General features: G+C 40.6%; 1 protein-coding gene across 1 annotated transcript; it reads left to right on the top strand.

Moving 5' to 3' along the window:
- Positions 1-3,701: 3,701 nt before the first annotated feature.
- Positions 3,702-19,548, top strand: LOC149749497 (protein TASOR 2-like). The gene is given in 6 exon segments (XM_089908629.1): positions 3,702-4,501; positions 9,236-9,478; positions 13,244-14,067; positions 14,069-14,121; positions 14,448-14,877; positions 18,066-19,548. Coding segments are annotated over 6 exon segments (3,780 nt in total). The 5' UTR covers positions 3,702-3,741; the 3' UTR covers positions 19,536-19,548.
- The last annotated feature ends 2,748 nt before the right edge of the window (positions 19,549-22,296 follow it).

Below are 22,296 nucleotides of genomic sequence, written 5' to 3'. Positions count from 1 at the left end.
ATGTCCAACATGTCAATGAAAAAAAATGAAAGACGTTGTTTCTGATTGATTTGTTATGTAATTGAACACTATCCTAAAACTAACCCATGATGTTCTAGTTATTTATTATATGTAGCCATAACAAGGCCAAGATTACTTGAATGCTAAGGAGCTTGCAGTTTCTGATACTGGGGACAAAATTGTCCTGATTCCCATAAATACTGACATTTCAAGAATTTTTTTCTTTAACTTTTCATGAGCTTAAAAATCACTGAAGAATGTGGTAGAGGGAGAAGGAGAGAGGAATTGAATCTTCTTTCTTGCTATTTTATGTTTAAGGCAATCGTCAAATGCTTAGAAGATCGAGAATTTTTCATTTTACTTACGTCGTCAGCCTTAATGTCAGAAACAAGTAAGAACAACTTTTTGAATAAATGTTTTTCAGTATGTTTACTTTTATTGTATAAGATCAGCAACCTCACGTTTCTTCTGATTCTCATTCTGTGTAGGTTTTGGAGAGGAGCAGATGGGTCTTCACGGGTTGCATTTATTCCATTCATCCCCGTCAGCAGGTAAGGACCAGGACTGGCAGTTCACTGCACCTGTGGGCCATTTTTCAGTCCTCATCTTAAACTCTCAGCAGCATATGACCCTGGTAACTCTTTTCTTCTCTTAAATAACTTTCTTCCTTTACTCTCCCTGGTTAATCCTTCATCTCCTTTCTTTGTAGGCTTATCCTTTCCTGTCTGCTCCATGCTCAGATATCCACCTGCCTATGGACATTTCTTTCTACTTAAATGTCTCAGATGGTCCTCACATTCAGCATGTCCAAAACTGGATTCATTTGTTATTGAACAACAAGAGCTGGGAGTTGGTTTTATCATAGTCTCCCCGTCAGTAGGACTTAAGGTCCTCACAGAAGCACTTCCCTCTGTCTGGACTACTTGTCTCCTTCCCCCTGATCAGATGATGTTGATCGCCCCCCAAGCCAGAACCAGGAATTGCCTGCTGGGGCAAAAAATATTGCTCCTGCAGTCTGTAAATAGATATACAGTATATCTGTGGTATTAGAATTTCAGAGGGCAGTTAGGAAACAAAGTCTAGAAAGGCTGTCTTTGGTGGGGGTAGATAATGAATAAAATTGGAGGAGAAGTGCTGGTCTAGCCACTTACCCATAGCTGTCAGGTGTCAGTTTAAATATCACTTTATTTATTCCCATCACCACTCTTCTTCCTTCAATGAGGACCCCTAGGCTTTTCACCAATATAATTTAAATATTTATTTTTATAATTATTTAATGCCTGCCTTTCTTGTATTCTACTGCATCCCTACTGCTTAGCAATGTCAGGCACCTAAAAAATGATAAATGCTTGCTGAGCAAATAAATAAAGTAAATGAGTCATTTCTTTTTGTCACATGAGGAAATTTTCCTCATTGTTTTATAATCACACTGTGTATGTTTAAACATGATTTGTATATAGTATTTATAAAGCTACAACCAATCCAAAAAATTTTTTTAATTGATGTTTTTAAATTGTATTCAGCTACTCAAAGCAGAGAACTGCTGGCATTACCTGTTTGGAATAAGCAAAATATTACCAGTTATAATAACATAATGGCGATAGCTGCTTGCATTTTTCAAGCATTTACTACATTGATATTCTGCTAGGCACAATTGATTTCACAGCCCTTAATAGGTACTTTTATTGTGACCATTTCAAAGATGAGGAAACTGAAACTTAAACTTGCCCAAGGTCAAACAGCTGAGTCTGAGCTGGCTTCCAGCTCTGTTCCCACACTGCCTCCCTCCGTATGCAGGAGCTCTGCCTTTATTCTTATTTTTAGGTGTACACTACCACCTGAATAAGAAACATTAGTTCCTGTACCATTTGGGGCTGAACAGCACAGGATTTCTTTTTGAGTAAACATTGGATTGTTGTGTTCAATGCTCACAGCCTCCTCTAGTTCGTTAAGACACTTTTCTATTTCTGGTCACTCAGAAATGTTCAGTGCTGTGGTTATTTGTTTTAAATTGAGTGACTCTTCGCTTAGCAGACTTAAAAAGTTCTTTTTCTTAGATTTCATAATAGCCTGTTACAAATCGTTCTGACTTCTGCCTTTCCAAATTCTTGAAATAATGAAGTTGTCTAGAAAACTGCTGCTTTATCGTGAACTGTTAGCAGTACATAAGAACTTTGTCATGTTTTATTTTTCCTTTTACTATCTAAATGAACTGCAGAGAAAGGAATTTTTATTTTAATGGCTAGCCACATTTTCCCATTTATTTTTATTTGCCATTCTTTTCCTGATACCTGCTCAAGTATAAACGTATTCAGCTAGGTGTTTCTTAATTTTGCAGTTACTTTTTCGTTAAAAAGAATGGTGTACTTCAGTTTAGTAGGCACCAAAGGTCTTTATTATCTGTGGGTTTTTTATTACTGATAAATTACATTTTCTAGGATTTTATTACCTATTTCTCAGTGACCTGACCTTTTCTCTTTTTTCCTGTACTCTTTTCCTTTAGGTTATTGAGTTGCTGAAAAATTAGCATTTCAGTCAGAGAGTGAACCAGGGAGAGGAAGTAAAATACAGACTAGTCAGTCTAGTTACATAATATTAAAAAATTGCATTTGCTAGAGAAGGTGATGAAATATATACCAGTAGTTACCATGAGAGTTGGGGGTTACTTAGGGTTTACTTTCTTTTAGTTCAACTGGTTTGTGTTGTAACTCTAGTTTCTTCCAGTTTTATTGAGATATTATATAATTGACATACAGCACTATATAAGTTTAGGGTTTACCAGCATAAAGATTTGACTTACATACATTATGAAACAACTACCACAGTAATTCTAGTGAACATCCATCATATCATATAGATACAAAATTAAAGAAAATAGAAAAAACATTTTTTCCCTTGTGATGAGAACTATTAGTATTTCCTTTCTTTTTCCTTCTTTGGCTGCGTTGGGTCCTCGTTGCTGCAGGCTTTCTCTAGTTGCGGCTAGCGGGGGCTACTCTTCATTGCAGTGCACGTGCTTCTCATTGTGGTAGCTTCTATTGTTGCAGAGCACTGGCTCTAGGCACGCGGGCTTCGGTAGTTGTGGCATGCAAGCTCAGTAGTTGTGGCTCGCAGTCTCTAGAGCGCAGGCTCAGTAGTTGTGGTGCACGGGCTTTGTTGCTCCATGGCATGTGGGATCTTCCCAGACCAGAGCTCGAACCCGTGTACCCTGCAAAGGCAGGTGGATTCTCAACCACTGCGCCACCAGGGAAGTCCCAGTATTTACTTTCTTAACTTTCATATGTAACGTCAGCAGTGTTAATTATTTTTTATTATGTTGTACATTACATCTTTAGTACTTATTTATCCTATAACTGAAAGTTTGCACCTGTGACTACCTTCTTAAGAGAATTTGAAGTAGGTCATATAAGGTACAGATTAGATACATTTTAAAAGCAGAAAATGAGAATAGAAAAGTAATTCTGCCAACTCTAAATGCCGGTGCATTGAGCCCACGCTGGGCTCCTGGTCAGATGAGATGGAGCTGCAGGCAGGCCTGCCTTCTTCATTCTCACCTGATGATCCCATCTGAGTGACTCTTTTTTGGTTCTGTGTGTGCGTGTTTTCATATATATGGAGATAATATATGTTCATTAAGTGCATCCATAAGTCTTCTATTAATTGCTATTTAGATTACCATTTGAAACACTGTATCATATTTAACCATCCTGTAATTTTGTAATCTAAAGCGTTTTTTCCTGCATGTTTTTGAAAAAACAAGAACTTTGGGTTTTTAATACATGTGTATACATTTTAGGGCTGAAAGACTTGAAAGTTGAAGATGACATCTCATTGAAGGTGGTACCTATTTTACCTGCCCTTAATTGTGCCCTGCTGGAAGCAAAGAAATCATTTTCTGAAAAAGGAATCTGTCCAAACACATTAGTAAAGCATAATCTCCAAGAACTGTACAAGGTGGACAAAAGTCCTTCATTGACTGCTGCTTCTCAGGATGGAATTAAAGAGACTGCATTCTTTGGCAAAGTGTCCAGTGGTTTTGACTTGACTCCTCCAGCTGAAAAGTGCCCTTTACAGTCTTTAACTCAGTTGAGATCTTATTCTTCAAATCCTAATGGGTACATTTTGGAAGTATCTACTGCACTAGACTTATTGGCAGACTGTCCTCAGTCTCCATGTATTTCAGATGGAATTTGTGACGCTGGATTTTCTTTAGTTATGACTCCAAATGCTGAATTTCACGACTCAGCGGCAGAAGTAAGAAAAGAAACAGAAACACAAAAGAATTCTGAAGAGATGTTTAAAGCAAGGCAGGGAGCTCTGGTCCCATTAAGTCCCGCATCAAATCTGAGAGTTCAGCGTAAGAGAAAAGCAGGCACGCTGCCCGTGGTACAGAGTAAAAGGGTGAAGTTGTGCCATCCCTTTCCCAGAAGAACTCGTGGTGGAGCAAAGAAGCGTCCAGACTCTCGCACAACTCTCAAGTTCCGTCAGAAAAGAGAAAACGGTAAGCATGGTCTGTATGGATTTTCAGCTGAGCAATTAGTAATAACTGTTGTGTGTTAACCCTGTTCCTGTGTGACCATCCTGGACTGTAGCTTGACAGTGTCCGTTAGCTCTCTCCAGGTGATCTGTGTGCATGCTAAAGTTGGAGAAGCGCTAATCTAGATAACATGAAAATCAAGAAATAGGACAAAAGCCCACCCACCAATAGCTTGTATTTCACTTGTAAAACTGCTCAAATCATCACTCAGTTATTTACTTACCTGTCTAAGAAGTACGGTATTTCAGATGGAATTTATTGATGCTGGATTTTCTTTAGTTATGACTCCAGGTGCTGAATTTCACGACTCAGCGGCAGAAGTAAGAAAAGAAACAGAAACACAAAAGAATTCTGAAGAGATGTTTAAAGCAAGGCAGGGAGCTCTGGTCCCATTAAGTCCGGCATCAAATCTGAGAGTTCAGCGTAAGAGAAAAGCAGGCACGCTGCCCGTGGTACAGAGTAAAAGGGTGAAGTTGTGCCGTCCCCTTCCCAGAAGAACTCGTGGTGGAGCAAAGAAGCGTCCAGACTCTCGCACAACTCTCAAGTTCCGTCAGAAAAGAGAAAACGGTAAGCATGGTCTGTATGGATTTTCAGCTGAGCAATTAGTAATAACTGTTGTGTGTTAACCCTGTTCCTGTGTGACCATCCTGGACTGTAGCTTGACAGTGTCCGTTAGCTCTCTCCAGGTGATCTGTGTGCATGCTAAAGTTGGAGAAGCGCTAATCTAGATAACATGAAAATCAAGAAATAGGACAAAAGCCCACCCACCAAAAGCTTGTATTTCACTTGTAAAACTGCTCAAATCATCACTCAGTTATTTACTTACCTGTCCAAGAAATAAGGTATTTCAGATGGAATTTGTGATGCTGGATTTTCTTTAGTTATGACTCCAGGTGCTGAATTTCACAACTCAGCGGCAGAAGTAAGAAAAGAAACAGAAACACAAAAGAATTCTGAAGAGATGTTTAAAACAAGGCAGGGAACTCTGGTCCCATTAAGTCCCGCATCAAATCTGAGAGTTCAGCGTAAGAGAAAAGCAGGCACGCTGCCCGTGGTACAGAGTAAAAGGGTGAAGTTGTGCCGTCCCTTTCCCAGAAGAACTCGTGGTGGAGCAAAGAAGCGTCCAGACTCTCGCACAGCTCTCAAGTTCCGTCAGAAAAGAGAAAACGGTAAGCATGGTCTGTATGGATTTTCAGATGAGCAATTAGTAATAACTGTTGTGTGTTAACCCTGTTCCTGTGTGACCATCCTGGACTGTAGCTTGACAGTGTCCGTTAGCTCTCTCCAGGTGATCTGTGTGCATGCTAAAGTTGGAGAAGCGCTAATCTAGATAACATGAAAATCAAGAAATAGGACAAAAGCCCACCCACCAATAGCTTGTATTTCACTTGTAAAACTGCTCAAATCATCACTCAGTTATTTACTTACCTGTCTAAGAAATAAGGTATTTCAGATGGAATTTGTGATGCTGGATTTTCTTTAGTTATGACTCCAGGTGCTGAATTTCACGACTCAGCGGCAGAAGTAAGAAAAGAAACACAGACACAAAAGAATTCTGAAGAGATGTTTAAAGCAAGGCAGGGAGCTCTGGTCCCATTAAGTCCCGCATCAAATCTGAGAGTTCAGCGTAAGAGAAAAGCAGGCACGCTGCCCGTGGTACAGAGTAAAAGGGTGAAGTTGTGCCGTCCCTTTCCCAGAAGAACTCGTGGTGGAGCAAAGAAGCGTCCAGACTCTCGCACAACTCTCAAGTTCCGTCAGAAAAGGGAAAACGGTAAGCATGGTCTGTATGGATTTTCAGATGAGCAATTAGTAATAACTGTTGTGTGTTAACCCTGTTCCTGTGTGACCATCCTGGACTGTAGCTAGACAGTGTCCGTTAGCTCTCTCCAGGTGATCTGTGTGCATGCTAAAGTTGGAGAAGCGCTAATCTAGATGACATGAAAATCAAGAAATAGGACAAAAGCCCACCCACCAAAAGCTTGTATTTCACTTGTAAAACTGCTCAAATCATCACTCAGTTATTTACTTACCTGTCTAAGAAATAAGGTCATTCAGTTTCTGAACTGTCCTCGGACAAATTCGAGTGGAAGAAGAGGATCTGCTAAAATCAGGCACACTAAGAACAGATGGCAAAAACTGATAAGTGATAGCCTGAACATGTTTAAAGAGGGGGGAAAGTGCCTGGACTCTCCCAGAACTAGAGCATCCTGGGGCAGAATTTCTAATCCTTTGTGTGTTTTAAAAGTGGTCGTCTGGATCCTACTACAGACCTACTGAAACAAGGTCCAGTGGCCTCGAGACATATATATTGAAACAGTTCCTCAAGTGGTTTTGTTGCCCCCTGAAAACTGAGGGAGAATCAGCGTCCAGAGCCATTTAATGTTAGTCAAATGCACTTCAGTGAACAGAGCACGACAAATAACACAATTTTGGCTTAGAGTCATCTCAGATTATGTGTGGTGTATTTTGTTTAAAACTAGGGAACTTATGCTCTATGACCCCTTAGCGAAGAGGTGAGCAGACTTGGGCCAAAGGGTCCCTCAGGCATTACCTGTTGTCTCTGTACTTCACTGTGCTGGCACAGGTGGGCAGCTGTGACTGAGGTCTGGCCCTTCACAGAAAAAATTTGCCAACCCTATCTATAGTATTTTGAATTTTAAAATTCTGATGCCTAAAGAAGAAACACTGGAGGTGTGTGGATCCCCAGGATCCTAGATAATTAAGATTTTACCCTGTGGTTTAACAAGTAGTTATTTCTGGCCAATTATAGTTTGAGAAATTGTGTGTGTGTGTGTGTTTAGGAGGGTGGTAGAAAGAACGGCAGTATGAAGCAGCAACTCACACTCTACATTTCCTCACAAATTCCAGGCCAACCATATTGGGTTTCTCTCTATATGAACCATTTTAAAGGTATTAAATAAATTACCTATAATTCAACATATATGTTGTCACTGTTTCTCAAGTGTGCTAATTTCATCCACTATAAGAAATATGTTTTAGGGATGTCCCTGGCAGTACAGTGGTTACAACTCCACACTTCCAGTGCACAGGGCACGGGTTTGATCCCTGGTCAGGGAACTAAGACACAACATGCCACAGAGTGTGGCCAAAAAATGAACAACAACAACGATGTGATTAAACCAGCCAAGATGACTAAATATAATACCACAAAAGCTCAAAAAAAAATAGAAAAGAAATACATTGTATATTGTAGTCCAGTACACACAAATTCATACATTACTGAAACAGAAATTTCAGGAAGCATTTACCCTAACTATGTGTAATACAATCTGATATCTTCTGTTTCATTTAACAAAGAATTCTGGTTGCAGCCCATTAAGTTTATTTTATAATACACCCATGGGTTATTGCATGCAGCTTGAGAAACATGTCATTGAGTGATGCAAATAAGCAGGGCAGTCCGTGCAGGGTCACCTGTTTCGTGTTTCTCCTTTTCCTCGCAGGACCTAGGTTGTGAGAGATGTTCCCCTCCCGCCCGTGCAGATGTTACGCTTCCCCTAGTCTTGATCATCTCATCTTATTTTCTTTCTCTTCTTAATTTAGTCTTAACAGTTTTCCTGCTTGACTTATATTTTGCCTTTTTTTATGCTAAAAATTTTAGAAATTGTAACCAGTATAAAATCAGAAGTCTTACTCTAAAAACAAAACTGCTGCTTTATTGCCTTTGATAGTTTAGTAGGGAAGAAAATAATTAGACCCAGGGAAATGTACAACATTAAGAGAGTCTAAAAGCTTTTTTAAAAAACCGTTTATTTTTCTAACCTTCAAAAGAATAAAATGAAACTGGTCTCTTTTCTACATTTCACTAATAACCATCACATTCTGAAACTGTTTAATATGTTTTCTGTTCTCAATCAATTAGAAATAGTATTTTCCATATAACGTGATTTTAAAATATTTGCAAACATTCACACGTGTGATTATTTTATATCGTCAATGGGGAAAACGTTTTCACAGGGAACATTTATTAACATTTTTTTTTAACTCTTAAAGGATTGAAACACTTTCTGCGTGTGATACAAGCAGGTTGTTAATAGTTTTTTCTCCTCATGTGCCCCCACCTTTAGTTCTTTCCTTCCTTCCCTGCGAGAAGTAAAGCTGAGCATTTTGTAAGAGAAATGAGCAATTATAATAGATTTATAGGAAGTTAAATCAGAAGAGGACTTTCTTCAATGTACCTTCCTCTGTCTTCTCTTAAGAGATGATTTTTCAGGCAGTGTTAAAGCTTTGATATTTAGGTGTAGTGAAGGAAAATATGTAAGATGGCTCTTTGTGAACCTACAGTCTCTTCTCTACAGTGTGATCATGGTTTTAACCATATGGCTTTATGGGAGCTGTGTCGCTTTTGTGTAAATTGAATTATCCGTCACCCTGTGCTGTGAACTAGCATGTTCAGCCTTACCTGCCACATCAGTCAGCAAAGATTATGGAATCTTTTTTAAAAATTAAGTCATGCCTTGTTTCTATAAAGTTATTACTCTGATATTTTTCTCCTAATCCTAATTAGGGATATAGACCAACACTTAGCAAGTTCAAAAATCTTTTAATGAAATACCCCAAATTTTATATTTTATTCCCCATTATTAAAGTTTCCCCCCAAAACAAATCAAAGGAAAGCTATGCTGATAAATATGTGCGCCCCCTACCCCTTAGAAAACGGTGTCTTTTCTGCATAAGGTGCTGAAGTGCTGACTGCACAGTTTGTACAGACAACCAAATTGGATTGGAAAAACCAAGAAGCTCCTATTTCTAAAGATGTTCCAGGGTCAACGAATGCTAAAAGGGCAAGGAAACGAGAGACATCTCCAGTCAAAACTGTTCCAAGGGCTGAGCCACCTGTGAAGAATTCTCCACAAAAACAGAGGGAAAATATAGTAAAAGGCAATCAGAATCCCAGAATCAGAAAGCAGCCACAACCTGGTAAGAAGTCCTCTTCCTGTAAATTTCAGCACCGTAATACAGACTAATCGAGATTATAAAGTAGTATATTGAAACAGTATAAGATCAGTTGAAATCTGTCACGTTCTTGTGGTCTTCTTTAGTTCAGACACTGACAGGACAAGTAACTTGGTTTCCCATTGTGAATAAATAAGAAAGTGCCAAGATTCATACCTTCACTAAATAGACCCTACTTTTCATTCTGCAGAAAGCCTGAACATGAACTGTTTAGCAGAGTTAAAGTATAAATGGCCTTTTTTAATGACTAAATTCACAAGCAAGTAGCATCTGGCAGTATTTTTCTGGACCATAATCAGTTATAGAAGATATTATAAGTTTGTCCAGAGGGAACTGTAAAGACATGGTTCAAAGCAGTCAGTAATCTCGAATCCTGTATTTCACTTGTATTTTTTCTTGTTTTTTTTCGGTACGTGGGCCTCTCACTGCTGTGGCCTCTCCCGTTGCGGAGCACAGGCTCCAGACGCGCAGGCTCAGCAGCCGTGGCTCACGGGCCCAGCCGCTCCGCGGCATGTGGGATCTTCCCGGACCGGGGCACGAACCCGTGTCCCCTGCATCGGCAGGCGGACTCTCAGCCACTGCGCCACCAGGGAAGCCCCTGCATTTGGTTTCAAAAGGCATTAAATTAATTTTAAAAGCAGCTTTACTTTTCTACTTCTACTTGTGCGGAAGTGAATAACCAAGTCTCCTTCTGTGAGCCAGCAGCTGACTGCTGGTTCCGTGTTCCACCTGCTGGAACCTCCTCGTTGCTGGCACGTTCCCTCATCACCGCGGACCTCACTTTTCTCCCAGCTCCATGTCCCTCTTCATACCCGTCTCTCTGAGTAGAGTGCAGCTCCACCAAGCTGCAAAATCTATACATTTTACAGTATCTTCGGTATTGAGTCCTACTGTGTTGTATGTGTGGTGGTGTTTTTTGTTTAGAAAAACCTTCATTTCCTCATATCTCTGTATTTCCATCAGTTTTCTGTCTAATCTCATGATTCTACTTTCTCTCATCTACCTTTAGGTTTTTTAAAAGCCTCAAATTTAGTGGAATTCAGGGAAAGAACTCTTGTTTTGTTGGGGTGATGGTATTATGGATGAGCTTGGTTTTTTCTTTCCTCATTGTTTAAAAAAATTTTTTCGGCCACACCTTGCAGCATGTGGGATCTCGGTTCCCTGACCAGGGATCGAACCCACACTGCCTGCATTGGAAGCGCAGAGTCTTAACCACTGGACCACAGGGAAGTCCCTTTCCTCAGTTTCGTTAATGTTGTTTATGGCTGAAGATTTTTCTGAAAGCTCCTCAGTCATATCACCGTACAGCCTGTAGAGAGTCATACCCAACACAGCCTCTCTGCTTGTCTCCCCAGGCAGTTACGAGGTGGTCTTACCCACGGGTGCACATTTCTCTCCTGCCGTTTCCCAATGCGTGCCTTCCCTGCCAGGCACATGGTGCCACCCACACGAACCACGCCTGTTGTCACTCCTGTGCAGTCCCCTCTGCTCAGCTAAGTCCACCCGGAGTCATTTCCTGATGCTCTGATCTGCACTCATTTCTCCTTTTTTTTCCATTTCTTTTTTGGGTTTTTGAGAACGTTAAAGAGTTAATTCATACTATTTTCCAATCATCTGGTGTGTCTTGGTCCTGTCTTTCCAATTAGTTTGTAAACAGGATGAGTATAGATACATACATAATGCATTGTATTCCCAGCCTTGTCATTAGAATTCCTTGTGCTGAATTGGCTTCTATATACTTGTAGGCTAATCGATTAGTGGGAGGAGGTGTGCAACTGGGCATTGGCAGAAAAGTGAGCCCAGAAAATGAAAAGTTTCCAGAATGGGTATTCAGAAATAGGGCGATTTGTATTGCAAGTGTCTGTATATATTGTGCAGCCACATTCCAAGTTAAAATTTTAAGATTACCACCTTTTAAATAATGTGTTAATTTTTTCTTTTATTTCTTAATCACCCATGCTAATCCACTTCATTTCCTTTACTTGAAATATCAGAGTTTAAGAAGGCTCAATCATTTTGTTACTGAAACTAATGGTTTTCTGTCCTTTTTAAAGTTTTCAATATAGTTTTTATTTACTGAACTCTTTAATTTTTTATAATTTATTTGGCATCATTTTATCTATATTTCTTAAAAGAGATAGATGATCAGTATTGTATTTTTAATTAATTGAAAACCTCTAGCAAGTCAGTTATTAAATGATTTACCTGAAATGACACATATGAAAATGAACCCTTTTTCTTGACTCAATACAGTGTTCTCTAGATTCGACCTTCCTCATAGTGATACTCAGTGTAAGAACCATAGTATTTAAGGATAGAATGAACTTAGTGTCAGTAAACACATCAGATCCTAAAATGAATGTGTTTCCAGTACACCCGGAGGGTTCACGAGACAGCCCTCTTTGGGCCACTTTCTCGTACCTCACCCCGTTGGGCTTTGATATTTTAAATAAAAACTGGGCAGTGGTTGATTAATTTTACCCTCCTCACCATACACACACTCTTGTCATTCTGTTTGATGACCTCATAGGCCAGAGTTTTCTCTGTAAATGTACTGTCATTGGGCTTTGCAGACAGGTTAGTAATTTATTTCAGACCTGCTACTGCTAATTATAAAGAGGAGCACAGTTGGCTTTTCTGTCCATCCAGCCACCTGCTACAGGGACTCACTGCCCAGTATTGTTGAGAACTTTGTCCTTCATGATAATCACATTTTAAAAGGCTGAATCAAAGTCCTGAGAAGGCAAGTAAACCACCTGAGAATGTTAGTTTTCTGACCGAATGCCAGTGGGTAGATTTGAGTACCTGCTGTAAGGAGAATTATCAGTAGATGAGGAGATTTGCTTTTTTGCAGATAGAATAGAGAGGAAATGTTTTTAATGCAGAAACTGAAGTTTTAAAACTTGAAATTAATTGGCGATTCTGAATATTCTTACTTTTCTCATTTTTTATTTGTATCGTAACGTATTATAATTAAACATCAGTACGGTTAAAAATCATCTCTATTTTGAACTTAGGTGGTTTCTCTAATAACTTGCCAAGGGAAATGATTTCTAAGAAAGTACATTAACCTTCTATGATATACACTTTAAACTTAGAAATTCTTAGATTCTCACTAGATTGTAAGCTCTCTGAGGGCAGGAGTCTTGTTTTCTTGTTTTTGTTTTTTTCTCTTTGTATATTTCTTTAGCTGAGCAGTATGCCTTGTGTGTAGGTCAGTACATGCAGGTTTTTTTTTTTTTTTTTTTTTTTTTTTTTTTTTGCGGTACGCGGGCCTCTCACTGTTGTGGCCTCTTCCGTTGCGGAGCACAGGCTCCGGACGCGCAGGCTCAGCGGCCACGGCTCACGGGCCCAGCCGCTCCGTGGCATGTGGGATCTTCCTGGACCGGGGCACGAACCCGTATGTCCTGCATCGGCAGGCAGACTCTTAACCACTGCGCCACCAGGGAAGCCTGAGTACATGCAGTTTTGAAGGGTGATTTCTTTTTAAATTAATATGCACATTCCTTAAGACTTGTTCCTTGGTAAATACATTATAATACATCAGGAAGTTGGACAAGACCTCACTCTGGTAATAAAAATTTAACATACAATTTATGCAACATATCAAGAGGTTTTTCTTGAATATGTTGACTTAACTGTTGATTTTCACTGAACCATAGGAATATGACAAAGAATTAATTCTATGGAAATCAAGTGTTATGTGTCTTTTTTTCTTTTATGCTGAAGCCAAAGGAAAAACTTCTTCACAGCTTCAATCAGAAATTTCAGATGGTCAAGAAGATGTTATTAGCATAAGTACAGCTCAACCAGAAAATATCACAGTGGCTCCAGAAGACCCACCTGAAAACTCCATTGTCAACTGTGACTCCCAGGCCCTAAATATGTTGGCTGATCTTGCATTAAGCGCTGCTACCTCTACCACACCATCCTCTGAGCCCAGAAACTTGCCCTGCTCCTCTGAATTGCCACAGAACGATGTTTTGCTTTCTAAAGAACATTCTTTGCGTGGTACATCAGACCATGAATATCATAGAAGAGTTAAAAGTCAAAAAGGTGGACCGTCATCCAAGCCCTCCTCTGATAAGAGTAATCTGACATCAGACCCCACGGTCAGCCAGGAGGAAGAAAGCTTGGTTGCTGGCATTCAGGCCCCTGCAGAAGCCCAGTCAGCACTGCCCGAGGAAACCCTAGAAAGTTCCGACGCAAGCCAAAGCTCTGTCATTGCTGTGGAGCGTTCCTATGCCCTGCTCCTTGCAGAACATTCAAAGAAGCATCTACAGCAGAGAGGGGCCCCAGGCCCTGCGTTTGCCAAGAATGGCACAAAAGGCCCTGAAGCGGGAACCCCAGTGGGGAAAGTGATGCCATTTCGGCATCAGCAGGTCACCTCCCCACTGCAGCAGCTTTCCGAGGCCCCAGCGCTCAGGCGCAGGAGCGGGGTGCTGCCCTCCAGCCTGCAGGACTTCTGCCGCTCTCGTGCCGTATTCAGCTGTGACGGCTCCTTTAAGGTCACTTTCGTATGGGAAGCAGATTACGTGTTCAGCTTAGACGGCAAGTAAGTATAGCAACAACCCCCTGGAGAAGACTGTAGTCAGAGCACTACACGGGTGAGTGGGAGTGACCCTGGATGAAAACGGATGAACTTTTCTGTTGAGATAAATGTAGCGAGAAGGGATACTTGTGCTAAACTCTGGGGAGGGAGAAGGAAGTGTGTAAAATCCAGTAACTTGGGAATAATACCAAGCAGATTCACTGTAATTATTTGTTATATCAACTTCATTTTTATTTTACTCATTGTTTCATGTTCATGTAATTTTTAAAATAAAAATGAACACAAAAACTAAGGTTAATAATTAAGGCACTTACTTATAAGATAATCAACTAAAACAGTCATTTTCAATGATTTTGGTTTCTTCTTTCTTTAAAATCTCAGGCCTTGGAATACTGATTTACCAGATACCATGGAAGAAGTGAAGCTTTTACTTCATATGTGGGTAGCTCTGTTTTATAGCAATCAAAACAAAGTCATACAATCATCCCGAAAAGTAGTAGAACACAGCAACCCAGCAAAATACGTGTGCATAAATAGCACGTTAGAATCGTTTGAATTCAGTGAAATTGAAGAGTCCTCCGGTGTGGAAAGGTGCTCCGTAGACCCTCTGTTGGAGACTAATGAGGCTCCCAGAGGTCCTACTGCCAAAGTGTCCTTCCCAATCACTGACCCCCTGCTTCCTTTCATGAAACCACCGCCTGTGAGAGGCTTGGAGCTTTGGGTGCAGAATGAACAGAAAGAAATGTTTGCAACAGCAGGTCATCCAGAGACCCCAGAAAGCCAGAATTTCATCTATTCCTGTAATAATGAGGTAGGTAAAGCTGAATACTGTAAATGCTGGTGTTATTTTTGAAGAAATATTTTTTGTACGTAAAATCACATTCATAACAAGGCATTGGTTTCTTTTAGGAAAGTGGATTCTCTAGCTATGTAAAGGATTAGAATGCCAGAAACTTAGTTTACAAAGTCTGGATTGTCTGCAGGTGGAGCTTATCTACCATCCTGATTGAAGAAACAAAAGGAGGAAAAAAATCGTAGGCCTCAGATGATCTGGGAGCCAACCATAATTATGTAGCTTTTTAGTTGTATGATTTGGGGCAAATTACTTGTTCTCTGAGCTTATTATCTTTTAAAAGAGGTGAATAATACTTATTCTGTTTACCTATAATAGTGTTTATGGATCAAATGCAGTAATAATAAATATAAAAAATCTTTGATAAACCTTAAAGGAAACTAAAATTGAATATATTAAAAAATATTTTTAAAAACAAATCCTGAGGGCTTCCCTGGTGGCGCAGTGGTTGAGAGTCCGCCTGCCGATGCAGGGGACACGGGTTCGTGCCCCGGTCTGGGAAGATCCCACATGCCGCGGAGCGGCTGGGCCCGTGAGCCGTGGCCGCTGAGGCTGCGCGTCCGGAGCCTGTGCTCCGCAACGGGAGAGGCCACAACAGTGACAGGCCCGCGTACCACCAAAACAGAAAACAAATCCTGAGACAGTAAATAAAATGCCAGACCTCTCATAGTCTGCAGATAACTGTTTGTAAATATGAAAAATACACTTTGTTTCATTTCACTGTTCTCAACTGATAGGACGGATAATCGAATTTTTTTTTTTTTTTTTTTGCGGTACGCGGGCCTCTCACTGTTGTGGCCTCTTCCTTTGCGGAGCACAGGCTCCAGATGCGCGGGTTCAGCGGCCACGGCTCACGGGCCCAGCCGCTCCGTGGTATGTGGGATCTTCCCGTACTGGGGCACGAACCTGTATTCCCTGCATCGGCAGGCAGGCTCTTAACCACTGCGCCACCAGGGAAGCCTGATAATCGAATTTTAATTGGAGCAAATTAAAAAGTTGTATCAAGATTCTAAGTAAATGGATTGACAAAATACCTGCCTTTTTAAGCTTTCAGAGCAGATTTATTACAGAATAATTTTACATGGGTTTGGGCACCTTCAGTGCCTGTGTTAACATTGAGTTTCTGTACCTGGGCTTCCGTGGGGATTTGCAGGTCCAGGGGTGAGCCTCAGAGGGTCTGTGAGTGTCTGCAGATGCTCATCTTCATCAGAATGAAGACTGGTGGAACGCTGTGGGCCAGAGACTGGTCTGAGCCCTTCACTCGCATTAGCTCAGTTAATTCTCACACGGCCGGGTGAGGTAAGGACCGTGCCACCCATCTTATAGGTGAGAAGACTGAGGATGGAGAAGTACAGAATGGCCTGGAGGCACATAGTAAATTGTCCGGCCAAGACTCAGATCTGGACACTCTAGCTGTTTCTCAGTGTCTAATTCTGTGGATGTATTTATGTATATATATGCACATATGTGTGTTTATATGTGTACACATAAAATATATGTTACGTGTGTATGCGTTCTTTTTCTGAGGATGGGGTTCATAAATTTCATCTTATTCTCAAAGAGATACATAAAATCACTACCTTAGAATAAGAAAGTATTTATGTCTAGTCAGGCAGATTTTAATTATTACATATATATTTATACACACACTAGTTTCTTATAAAGTATTTTCGGTCGTGGTAATATATATTAACTTACTTTAGTAATGTCCAATTAGGAATGATTTTCTTGCAAACATGAAAGAGTATTAAGTAGAAAGTAGAATGTTAAAATTAACGATTCCTAACACTTTCTATAGCATATACTTAGAAACATGTTTCCGTCATCTTCTTGAATACTGTACCCATACTTTAAAGGTGCACACACCTTTAAATCCTGTACCACTCCCTATTCTAGGGCAAACTAGGATTATCAAAGTTTTCATTTCACTAAGAGCACAGGCATGGTGAGATTCTCGACTATGGCCCAACATTATCAGCCACAGTACGATTGGGAGGGTCATAGAACTGTTCTCAGAATGAGTGTGCCATCAAGAGTTTTCTACGCTTTGTATCTGGCCAGTCGTGTCCCCTTAAAACCAAGTCTCAGCTCCTCCCTGCCAATTGCTCAGGTCAGTGTCTTTCTTTGACTAAGGCAGAAATGTTTTTAACAAGAGATTTGAAACACAGGTCCTGACTTACAACACGACTGCTTCAAAATCTGGCAGGAAATCTGTGGCCGTAGTGTTCCAGAGCTACAGGTGTAGGTCAACTGTATGGTCAATCCACTTTACCATATTCTGAACAAGACCATTCTTCAGCCTTTAAAAAAAAGAAGAAAAGAAACAGCCTTTTTATGAGGTTATCAAAATTGTCCAGAGGTATTTCTGTTACTGTTTATGCTAAATCCTTTCTGGTACTGTTTAAATCAGTCCTTTTAGTTGAGTTTATTAATGCAAGCTGCACTGTGTTTTCTGCTGCTTTGTTGAATAGGGAGGTATTAAAATGAGAGAGAGATTATGTCCAGTTATAAGCTAAGAAGACAGCTAAGGGGTAAGGGACTTTTATTTAACAGGATAGAGATTGATACCTTGGGAAAGCTGCTTATCAGTGTATTCTGAGTACAAGAGATAATAATTAGTGTTTCCTCATGGGAACATTCCAGATGACAGTGCATTTATAGTCTAATTGAAAGCTGGTGTTTAAAATAAGTTATTCTTTGCTTTAAAGATTATCTTTTAATCTTACTAAAAATAATTTAAATTAATTGAGCACTTTTTCCTCTACTGCTGCATTTCTGAATTAAGTGATGCTATTTAGCAAACAGTCTGCATTTTCAAGTCTTTAAATTGCCAGTGGTCTAGCCACTTTTCTTCCCAAAAGTCCATTAAAAAAAAAACAAAAAAAACAAGGCTGTGCAACTAAGAAAGTTTTGGAGTTCTCGTGTGTGTGTATTTAGATAAAACAAATTCCTATTTGGGGGGTATTTTAAGCCTAAGAAGAGAGGGATTTGCTTGATCTCTACCCTATGAAGATTCAAAAGAACAGAGCAAACTAAAATTGATCTTTGTCTGTTCTGTTCTTCACATATGTAAATGCTTGAAAAAAAGATCTATTTGGCCCTTGATTTTTTAAATTAATTTATTTCTTTTGCTTTTATCATTTCAGATAATTGGGGGGAAAGCCGAACAAGAGTCATCAGATAAACTAGAGACCTCTAATCTGGTGCTTTCTAGCATTGGAAGTACCCAAACTAATGGATCTTCTATTCCTGCTGAAGATAAAACCTTTGAGCCACTTGATGGCACACAGGTGACATCTTATAATGATACTGTCACACAGTCCACATTCGCCAGGACTTACGATGGGATCAGCAATCCGTCAATGATTTTTCAAAAGTCTGTGTACAGCACCCTTGAAAGCAAAGTTGATGTTTTTCATGCAAAAATGCAAACAAAAACAGGTGCTTTGCAGGGCTTTATCCAGCATAGCAGCCTTATAATCAAAGAATGTCAGTCATCCTTGGAAGGGGAGGATGATACGGAGTATGTAGTGATTAATCTGGAACGAGTTACATTCAGTTTTGAAAAAAATGCCTATGCACCGATACAGACAGAAGTTGTAAACAGAGCTGATAAACCTACACCCTTTAATGTGGAGTTGATTAAACAAGTATCACCTGCTACAAGCCTTAGACATCCTGTGTCCGCATTTGAAAAGACACAGGGTCTTAGGGACGTTCCCTCTCTGGCAATGTCAGGACAACAAGGCGCTAAGTACCTTTGTGCCTTCTCAGTGAGTAGAGAGATACTTGCTAAAGAAATGTGTTCGTTACAGAAAGGGCAGGCTGTTGCAGGCTCACCATCGCCGTCTGATAATTGCCTTGTAACAGAGGCATTATCACTAGTTAAAAGTTCTAGTTATTTGTTACCCAGAGAAGAAATGAAGCTCTCTCAAGAATGTTTTCTGTCGAGCCAGAGTCTCTTCAGCATCTCTTCGGAAGACACTGTAGAGTCGTCCCAGCTTGAAGAAGTAGTCTCATCGTCAGCTTCTGATCCCTTGGAAGAAAAAGATTCACTTGACTGCATCCCATCAGTGAGGAATGCTTCGGATGGCTCTTCAGAACTAAAGAATGACAAGAGTGGTCTAAACAGTGAACACATGAGTTTTGAAACATTTAATTCTGCATTTACCAAACAAACCAGCCTATCTGTGAATAGAGAGGAAGTCAGCCTCGAGTTATCAGAGGAGGATTCTGACCTTGACCTCACTCTCACCATATCACCGCCCACGAGTCCCTGGGAAGAAGCATCCGCTGGTGAAATGGAGCAGCAGCAGGAGGCCCCGTTACCCTGCTTAGAGCTTCAGGAGACAGCGGAAGAAATAATTGAGCCTGAAGAGGTGCCTGATGTGAACTCTGCTGATCACACGTCAATGAAACCACGAGAAAGTGAGAGAAAAGGTGATAACTTACAGACAGTGGCTTTCATACTTTCGAAAGAAACCTGTGCCCTTGAGGTTGCAGAGGAAGTTCAAGTTGGTTCAGACTTCTCCTTCAGTTGTTTTTTTTTGTTTGTTTGTTTTTTGTTTGTTTTTGTTTTTGTTTTTGTTTTTTCCCTCCTTCAGTTCTTTAATTAAAGAAGTGTCACCAGCTTCTAGTCCTGACTGCCAGGTACCAGGTGAAGAAGCACAGCCAGCTTGGGCTGTATTTCCAAGTAGTTTTAAACTCTGTGATGCACACTATGAGAAAACTGACAGATCCTCCCAGGTTGAAACAGTAGATTTGGCCATAACAGAAAAAGAAAATTCTTTTGTTGGTCCCACCCATCCAGTGGGACAAGATAACTTAACTCAGATATAGAAGGAAAAATACCAAAATTTAATAACGATGATATTTTGTGGGATTTTAATTTTATTCTTTATGTTTTCCCTGTATTTTCTACGGTCGGAATGACTACTTTTACAGGCAGAAAAAAATAATAATGATTAGTTTTGTTTTTTTTTTAAATCAAAGTAAGAAATCAGCCAGGTTATTACAATTCATTGTCCAACTTCTTACCTCGCCTCAGCCATGTAAAACGGGGGTTGACCGAGACTTGGAAGAACCACCCAGACTGGCAGTGGCAGCATGGTTGTGTGAATGAAATGCAATGACTTTTCTCCGGTAACTTGCGGAGTAGACCTAATAAAAGCATCTTGAATAAGGTCATTACCCCTTCAAAGGAGGAGGAAGGCTGTGTCATAGCCTGACATGCCTATTTCTAGTACTCGCCTTTGTGTGAGAACAGCATGACTGGATTATCAGCAAAAGAATCTTAGGAAAAGGCCCTGCCAATAAGGAGTCAAAGTCATGTGAAAGGGCCAGAGGAAGAAAGACCAAGGACTCAGTGTGGGAGGGACTTCCCAGACATACTGTACAACAGACAGAAAATAGGCACCTTCCTCACCGTCATGAGGAGTAATTCACATCCTGTGACATTGCTTTCTGTCCTTGATTATCTCAAATACAAGAAAATATTATCAATCAGCCTTTCTGAAAAGTACCAATACCAATGATCCACATTTCCTTTTCCTTCATTTGTCTGTTAACAGTGTTGATGTAAACCTTCCTGAAATAGAAGCCAGCACATTTCTTAAAATATGTTTTTGATGAGTGGTGCTCCCCACTTTCCCTTTCCTATTATTTCCCATGCCTCTCACAAGAAAAAGAAAAGAATTCAAAATTTTTTCCCCAATTGATCATGCTTTGGTTAGCGGGGGAGTTTTAAAGCTACCTTTCCCAATTTGGGTTATTTCCATAACAAACAAAAAGAACTATATTGCCAGTATTACTAAGAACATGCATAAAAGGATGCTTAATCCGTTTCGATAAGCTATTCACAGGCATAAAGAAACATTCAGAGAGGTTAGTCATTGTCATGAGAAGCTCAGGAAAACTATCACTTTCAAATGCAGTATTTAGGACACACTCCCGTGCATTGAGTCATCCCTCCAGCATTTGCGGAGCTGCCACTGACTAAGCAGAGGGGGTTGGCCGAAGGAGCTAGCCTTGTGTGACATGCCAGCCCAGGCCGGCCGATGAAAAGCATGTAGAAGGACATCGTGGAAAATTCCTAGGTCCTGAAATCCCAGCGCCAAGTAAGGGGAAGTTGCAGAGGTTGCAGTGCGGGTGCACAAGAAGGAAGGCTACAGAAGTACAGCACAGAAAGACTTCCAGGGCCCACGCTGCCAAAATGAGGCCTGGAGAACATTGATTTGCAGAGCAGCAGGACCGATGCCTTTCGAGATAGGGTACAGTGTTTCTGGATGCTGATGGAGCCTCTTGAAAGGTAGATCAATTTCTGGGGTCCCTTTTAGGGAGACTCTCACCCCGGGCAGGCTGCTGACCATCACCGCTGACCTGAGCACAGCTATATACAGAAGGATGACACCAGGAAGCCTAGGTCTGTGCCTTTGGAAAGAAAAGCATCACACTCAGAGAGTCTGGGGAGCTTTTATTGATATTAAGCAACAGATTCACAGGTGTCAATATAATATAGAAGCCAAACTTCATTTAAAGTCTATAACTGTAGGAAAGCTTATATATGACTTCCAGATCCTCACAAATCCATTTGTTTCAGAAAAGATTCTAAAGAAGAAGTCTGGAAAATCCTTAATTAAATTTTGGGATTTAGATGATGATGGGATACAGAATAAAGGAGGTCTCACAGATCTTTGGGGTTGATCGGAGGAAGGCCACATGGAGGAAGTGACTTAGGAATTTTCTTGTGAAAGTGTTGGAAACATACCAGCAGAGAGGTCTGAAGACAGTGAGGCTGTCCACAGCAGGCACGGGCTGGAATGCCCACAGGCGGCAGGTCAGTCTGCTTCATGCGCGGGTCTGGAGAAGAGCAGATCTGCTCAGAGCCAACCTTGGAATGAAGACCCCTGGCTGCTCTGGGTTGGCCTAGGGGATGTTCTGAGTATGACTACATTTCCTTTCTGAAGCAGAATCTGCCCTATTCCAGGAACCTAGGGTCTCTCAGAGATAAGGTTGTTCAAGAGAGACAGTAGCCTCCTGGGGATGCCTGGGATTAGGGAGTTCGGTCAGTGTGCCTCAATCTTTAAACTCATATTTGCATGGGTATTAAGTTTGTCCAAAAGGTGGGGATCAGAAGTTGTACAAAATGAATGATCTGCAATGCTCATTAAAAGGTACAGAGAGATGGAATTCCCTGGCAGTCCAGTGGTTAGGACTCTGCAATTTCACTGCTGAGGGACCGGGTTCAATCCCTGGTCGGGGAACTAAGGTCCCACAAGCCACGCGGCATGGCCAAAAAATAGGTAAATAAATAAATAAATAATTTTAAAATAATAATAATAAAATCATTGAAGAGCAATCCGCCTCTTCTTTGGTGGA

The sequence above is a fragment of the Delphinapterus leucas genome, chromosome 3 (genome assembly GCF_059928025.1).
Source record: "Delphinapterus leucas isolate spDelLeu-1000000601 "Yukka" chromosome 3, BTC_Dleu_Yukka2, whole genome shotgun sequence".
Classification (NCBI taxonomy): domain Eukaryota; kingdom Metazoa; phylum Chordata; class Mammalia; order Artiodactyla; family Monodontidae; genus Delphinapterus; species Delphinapterus leucas.
Note: the sequence above shows the minus strand (reverse complement) of the source record. Positions and strands in the feature narration are given on the sequence as shown.